Source organism: Trichoplax adhaerens, genomic scaffold, assembly GCF_000150275.1.
Source record: "Trichoplax adhaerens TRIADscaffold_3 genomic scaffold, whole genome shotgun sequence".
In the NCBI taxonomy this organism is placed as follows: Eukaryota; Metazoa; Placozoa; class Uniplacotomia; order Trichoplacea; family Trichoplacidae; genus Trichoplax; species Trichoplax adhaerens.
In genome coordinates, this window is record NW_002060945.1 from 3,560,414 (window position 1) to 3,568,038 (window position 7,625).

Here is a 7,625-nt window from a genome sequence, read left to right on the forward strand (position 1 = left end):
TTACATATTATAAGCAACATAAATAGGATTTAGACTATCTGATAAGAATCTATCTCTTAAATGCATTCTTTGCTTTTCACCGCGAGAGTTAATTGGAATAGTACCAGGATCGACTACCACAGCAACACCGACTACTACTTGGTGCTCATTTAATACAGCATTCGTTATTAGTGGGACCAAATCTAGAGCTACGCTTTCGTCAAACTTGGTCTCGACTACAACCACTAATAGATTAGTCCACGTGAATAAAGCGCTGTTCGTTCAAAAATAAATAAAATCAAAATAGGTCCATAATAACATTTGTAAATGCTAGACATCACTAATTGCTAATATCATCATGAATAATAATTATTTGGTTCTTACCAATCTCCAATAGCTGCATGACATCTAGATATCGTATTTTCAATATCGGAGGGATAATACCTCATATCACGCCAATATAAGGCTTCATCCATTGATCCCACCACGTGTATTGCTTCATGAATGGCTAAAATTGAATAGCACGATACCTCTTTAGTAATGTTCAGCAAACGCTGTATAATTATTTCGTTAGTAATATTCACTTGCGGTTATTATGATATCATGTGACGATAAATTTATGAATTAGTATTACAAACCTCCGTCAGCTTCTATGAGCTCTGTCTTGTGAATAAAACCCAAATAGCCGGTACGTGCCCACGTCAATTGTGTATCATCTCCGGCATTTAATTTGGCACGAAATCGACGATTATATGGTATTGGATTATCGCCATCTATATCAGCTTGACAAAAGTAGCCTTCAGAATTATGCTTTGAACTAACCCATATCTGCAACATAACATATATATACGCATAAAGTAAAATTGATGAATATTATATTAATGCCATATAAAGATAAACTATCATTCAACTTACTTCTCCTAGTTCAGATAGACCACAAGAAACGCCTGTTTCTGGGTTAACTATGCAAACTTTAACTCCAGGAAGAATCTAGATTAAGCGATACATGCATAAAATAATTACATTTTGGTGTTTCACAATGCTCTGAGATTATCAAATGTTACAGTCCTACATTTAATTTGACCATGAGATCAGTTCAAAGATCATAATCGAAATAGTTTAAATATCAATCAAACGTACCGTGCCGCTCTCGATAATACAGATACTATAGGGGCTACCCTTCTGAACAATTTTTATTCTGATGGTTCATATAATTCAAGAAATATAAATTGATGCTAGTATTATACGACGCACTTGCTAAGCAATTCAATTTGATTCTCGCTTACCTATCATTTCTTAAAGCTCGTAAATCTACATAAAGAGGCGACGGATCTGGACTGGATAAGCTCTATAATTAGTAGATGAAAATATTAATTTTAGAACGCATATAATATTAGTATACAGTTCTAATCGTATAAACCTGTGAGCATAAGGCTGGGTTGGTACGACACCCAAACGTCGTCTTAACTGCTCTATTTGATAATCCTAAGCTTGAAAATAAAGCAGTGAAGACTGAAATTAAAGAAGTACGAGGTCTTTCTTCCGCTACAACGACGCAGGAACGCAGCGAGGACAGGTTAATTCCTTTGCCCTACGAAACAAATTATTAAGAAAATATCGGTTAATTTATCAAGTAATCGAAAGAAAAGATCGGGTATCAGTAAGCAAGAATTTAAGCCTACCGAGAGGGTATTTATGGAATTAGAACATTCTTTAATGCATCCATCTAGTACCGCATAAGATACAAACGTATCTCGTACTTTGATGAGAAATAAAATATAGGAGTATTCATTAGCGATTAAGCTGTAATATCGTCATGATATCTTTTTGTAATTGCGTTAGTTACCTTTGTATTGACTTATGGCCATAAGCCATAGTGTAGGATTCAATTCAACGTCACTTGGAGATATCAATATAGTGTGATGGCCAGAATATATACTAGTAGATCAGCCAATAAAGCAAAGATGATTAATGGACAAAGCTATCTGGTAAAATGTGCTACCGAATCGTATGTGACAGACGTACCTACTAAGACACCACATTACTAAGCCGTAACCACAGTAAGGATCAACACAAATGGCTACCTGACGAGATGGATACAACTCACAAGCTATTTTATGTGAGTGACATATAGAGCCCGCAGCTTCATGTGACATCTACATAAAGTCAAAAATTAACACTGAATAAGTTTACGTGTCACTACAATATCAAATTTTTACGATACATATATTATAACATACTTTTATTCCCACCAATATCCCATTTGTTGTTACACCAAAATCTAAATAGGCGGTTGAATGAGATGATTGTGATTGATAGAATTCTTGCAAGCGGCCTTTTACGGGTGCATCAGTATCTACCATTGACGGCCATAATCTGTGCGGTACTACGGTTTCTGCATCCTAATTTACAAATTGAAGGAATGTACTCATAAATATCGATTCTTATAGTTATGTAAGTGAGGATAAGTAACTTATTAGTACCTTGGATCTTAGTATCTTGATAATATTATGATTAGATAAGATAACATCACTTTTACTAGTATCCACAACCATTTTTACAGTTGGAAGGGTAAATGCAACATTTTGAGGATGTGGTGGACGTATTGGAACAGGAATTAAACCTAAGGGCGATACACCATAGGTAACATCAACTATACAAAATCTGCTTGTAGGAGGTATTTAGAAATTTATGATCTTATGAAGCAACTAAACATACCGATATAGAAGCAAGCGAAGAAGGAGGCAATCAAATCAATTCCTAAAACAAACGGATATTTGAAAACACATTAATTTAGGACGGGAATGCTTTCACTTGGAAATTAGTTGATCAGGAAAAGCTAAAATACCAGGAGGATATATTAGTGCTGCATGTTGACCAGCTGTGAGCCCACTTTTTTCCAACAAGATTGCAATTTTCTCAGCCTTGCGATGAAGCTGTAGACAAGTTACACTTGCGATAGCGGTTCCCTAAATAGGTTAATTAACTAATTAACTTTGTAAAAAGTAGTGTATGCTATATTTATTATTTTTCGCGATCATGGGTATTACGGTCTCAATTTGTCATTAATGTCATGTGTAGAGTGCCATTTAAGATTATTAACTATTTACCTTTCCGGACAGTAAGGTAAATATGACATCATCTGGTGATTGTGCGGCTCGAACTCTTAAATATTCTGCTAGATAGATTGTCTATAAAATATAGTTATATCTTCATTTAGTACTAGATGACCATGTACCTGACATATTGAAAATTTTAATAAAGCTTTACTTCATTTTCTAGGATTTCAAGTGATCGCCCTTCGGAAATAATAGGCGATGTGATACCTCCTCGACCTAAGTAGCCAATAATCTTTAGTAAGACAATTATGCAATCAAGGTAGTAATTATATGTTATCAATAATTAAACTACTAAGAGAAATAGTTGATAATCTAGCTTATTGTAGAATCAAAAATTTAGCTTCACCTCTTGCTCTCTTATTAGCGATCGGCATATTGGGGATACAGCTAAAAATGTTTTAATAGAAATTAACGTATAAATGCAGTTACATTGATAAACACTATATATTTCGCACGATAGTTGATGCGTAAATAGCAATTATTAATGTATAATAGTAACCTATGAGGACACATAAGGACGCAGCATGGATGAAGCATTCCTTCAAAGAATCGCTGTTTCGTCTCATAAACGTCAACAAAACCATCTTTACTCTGGTATACATGCAAATGCAAAAGTTTATTGTTAGTCAATTATAAAATAACCCGAAAGTAGATTAATATACAATCTAGCGAATAATACGGTGTTAAGCATACAGTAGGTAACGTGTTAGCTGGAACCAAAAGAAAACCGTAAATATTGACCTAGAAAATGGATCATTAAAATTACTTGCATAATAATTCATAGCTCAAGATAGACGAAATCAAGAAAGACTTACGTCATGAATTTTGTCGACACATGGCATAACTCTACTCATCCATTGAAATCCCTAGTGGTAAATATACTAATTATTTTTCGGTCTAAAATGTTGCTAGTTTGTAGTATCAATGTCTAAAAACTACACATACATTTTTTAGCTTTATTTAGGACTATTAATCCTTGTAGTAATCTAACCTCGTCCTCCGTGGAGTCAGTCTTTTGTTCGGCTACAACAATAATTCTTTCATCATAGTAAACAGTAGTGGAGAAAACAGCAATTCTGTAATAATAAATAGCAAAAATTTTGGTAATAGCATTAAGGGTAAGGTCAATATTATTATCGTTTCTCACCTTCCAAGATGTACATAGCTAGAGGGAGAAACAGCTAGGATAGTAGCTATAACATCATCAGTGTTGTGACGTCTATTACTGACGGTCATTAACCCATTGCGATTTCCGCAAACAAATATCACATTGCTCTTCGTAATATCAACGTTCAATAGCAAGCACGATTAAGGATTCGAGTAATAATCTGATCTAAGTAAAAAACGATACAGATCAACTTACCGGTCCTAAAAACCCTAAAAGGCCTGAACGAACGTAAGTTTGTTGGGTAATAGCTTGATTCCTGTCGTTTAAGGGAGTTACCTGAAAGAAAAAGATTTTTTAGACACGATATAATTAATATCGTTTACGCATCAGCTATATATTACTATCGCACAGCTTTAAACTCCTACGCGTATACATATCCGTGCTTATTTTTATACACGTAGTACATACTTCAAATACGTGCTTTGATTTTCCTGGAAGTTTAAAGTAGCCATTGCCAGTAGTCCTACCGGATAAGCAGATTTCACCTATTTCATCGACGCGACATAAATTTGGCAATCCATCGATTTTTAAAACTGCAACGGAGCCTATACAGTTATAACCCATTATTGATAAATTTAAAATATTACATTATATGCTCAAAAAACAACGCAACAATACTTTATCACGTACCAGTTGGAATAACTGGGCCTAAATCCTGTAGAGTCAAAGACGTAAGGGAACCTGCGTTTTCCACACGCACTGCACCATCACTTAAAGCACTAAGAGACATAATTCCTCGGCCTGTCACTGCCGCTCGACTGAATGGTCTAATGTTAGTAAAGTATCGAATACATAGATTATTATTTAGGCAAAAATCAAGTACTCAAGAAAATGATGGTGTCCTCTTTTGCTACAATAATTTAGCAAAATCAGTAGCCGCTGTTTAAATTTGGATGGATCATTACCCTCTTATAGATACTGTTAATGTCTCTGTTGAATAGGCACATGTAGACAATGACTCGGCTCGTAAACCGCTATTTTCAAATTCATCAAGGAAAGCGTCACAGGCGGCTAAGGACCCTTCGTTTTAATCAATGTGTCATTAATATTTATGTGTTGAATACGATGAAAGTGTTGATGGCAAATATTAATTTTGCAGTACTAACAAGGATTTTGTCCATCCGCAACAAGAAGCATCCGTAAGTTACTAAGGTTAATTGACAAAGGTACTGTGTCTCTTTGCCTAGCGAGAACAGCTACTTGCAAAATTCTAGCAGATGTGATCGCATACTTTGCTAAAAATAAGGTGCATGTAATGTAATTAAAAGAGAACATCAACAAGTAATATTAACAATAGTATGCATAAGCAACAGTTACTGACCACCAAATTTAGAGCAGACTGATAACCACTCCAGTGGATGATGATACCCCATTGGTGATGTGTTTGGTATTTGAATAATATGCATTCCGTTCATGAGGGGCTAATAATGTAAGCGCATATTGTAACGTAAGTAATAATCTCTGAACACACGTGAATATTGTTAGCTCTCTACTTACCATAATAATGCTATGCCATAATCCAACTCCTCTTCGGTAATCAATTGTGCAGATAGTTGTCTCCACTTTATGAAATAGAAGTAAATAGTAAAAATTAAAAATTATTGTAATGCCTTCACCTAATTTAGTATTACTACTAACATCTAACGAATGCTACGACGCTATAAATTGTAAACTTTTTCATGGAATGAGATGGCAGGTAGGCTTTGAACAATAGTAATAACTAATGAACGTACCTTCTTTTGAAGATGTGGGCGATCGGTATGCGCATAGGCTATTAAGTACTCGAACATGGCTTAACATACAAGCTCTAGATACAATAGCTCCCATAACGGAACCATCTTTATCGACCGTATACTAATAAAATTCAGTAAATTCATTATATAAATTTAGTAAAACGTGTGCTCTAGATTTGCAAGATACTATCTTTAAATAATCCATACAACTTTTAAAAAGTATTTTTTTTAGATAAGACAATAAACTTTTGATTCATTTTAGCGTCTCAATATTTGAGAGGCAGAGCGCAAATTACAAACCTCAATATGTGATACAATATCCGGGGACTGTCTATCAATATTAGGTGGAATCCAATTTTTAGTCGGTTTTTGTAAATGATCTATACTTAGCCAATTCATGATCGGCCATCCTATATTTTTGTATAATATAAAGTTGATTGAATATAGGTAAACTATAAAATGATTGACAATACTATTTTGTATCCATGTTGTGAAATATATTTTATAATTTGAGAATAGTACGATCGTTACCTTTAAAGCTAATATTAACACTACTATCATCTTTGTCCCTCGGTAAAGATTTTAAACAAGATTCACTAGTGAGAACTACAGAAACTGAACACTGCCTCAATAAGAAACCTTTCTGGGCAATTCCGGGTTCCTGAATTATAAAACAAAAGTAAACAGAAAGAATAGTAGATGAATAAATATTGCAATTTAATTATATCTATCTTTTATTTATTGATACAACAGTACTGAAAATGCTCACAGAATTTAAAAATTTATTTATAGAACTGTAAATATCTACTTAATTCCTTAATAGAACCTATTTAGGGATAGTAATCGAATTAACGATTAATATTAAATCTACTACTTATTATCAGGGAATTTTAAATAATTTCCTAATTTATTCACTCACATTTTTACTATCAGGTGGCTCAATGGCAATTGGGACTAAATTAGCCAAAAGGCAGGCAAAGAATCCAACAGCGAAGCTATCTGCTTGATGAGAAGGAAACGCTAGCGCTACCTGTTATCAATGAGTATTCGTTTTGTTATATAATTCTGAAATGGTATAAATTATAAGCAAACAAATATAGACGAATCATACTCTATCTCCAGGATTTAAATCGTCGCCATTTCGGGTTTTAAATTTTGTAACAAGGTTATACGCAAGCTTGTGACATTTAGTGAATAACTTGCCTAGAAAATCGTATTTATCAGAAATCGAAAGTCAAAAACAATTTCTTTGCACTTTTTACAGTATATCTCTTTGTGTAATTACCGTAAGTCAGAGTATTGACCACTTTATCATTTTTGTCGAGTGTACTCATAAAAGGACATTTCGCTAGCACATTACCATAGTGATATAGTGCATCTTCGGGGCTATCGGGTTGGTTTGATTGAAGTTTCTGCATGTGATATTCAAATATTAGAAAATACTAGTATGTCAGATGAACTTTCAACACTACCTAAAAATTCTTGCATGGTTTAGATAATTGCCTCGTAGACTAAAATGATAAAATTTTAGAACCTTTAGACTTCCTCCATTGGCTGGCTTCATAAATTGGCCTTCTGGCTTGATGGCACTTGGGTTTACCGGCAATGGTTGAACTGAAACATAAG

At 34.1% G+C, this 7,625-nt stretch overlaps 1 protein-coding gene across 1 annotated transcript; it reads right to left on the reverse strand.

Annotated features, from left to right (window-relative positions):
- TRIADDRAFT_22640 (uncharacterized protein) lies at positions 1 to 7,417 on the reverse strand (the record flags this gene model as incomplete). The annotated part of the gene is made up of 35 exons (XM_002110905.1): positions 1 to 253; positions 364 to 487; positions 618 to 807; positions 895 to 969; positions 1,120 to 1,177; positions 1,266 to 1,327; positions 1,400 to 1,570; positions 1,662 to 1,738; positions 1,826 to 1,917; positions 2,005 to 2,135; positions 2,220 to 2,381; positions 2,463 to 2,602; positions 2,698 to 2,739; positions 2,828 to 2,948; positions 3,090 to 3,170; positions 3,250 to 3,308; positions 3,445 to 3,485; positions 3,598 to 3,689; positions 3,792 to 3,839; positions 3,914 to 3,964; positions 4,090 to 4,174; positions 4,246 to 4,373; positions 4,462 to 4,542; positions 4,675 to 4,811; positions 4,897 to 5,033; positions 5,172 to 5,286; positions 5,373 to 5,501; positions 5,588 to 5,687; positions 5,764 to 5,828; positions 6,000 to 6,120; positions 6,300 to 6,409; positions 6,531 to 6,660; positions 6,919 to 7,029; positions 7,111 to 7,202; positions 7,285 to 7,417. 35 exons carry the CDS (start codon positions 7,415 to 7,417, stop codon positions 1 to 3), a joined length of 3,744 nt encoding a protein of 1,247 aa, XP_002110941.1.
- Positions 7,418 to 7,625: the final 208 nt, after the last annotated feature.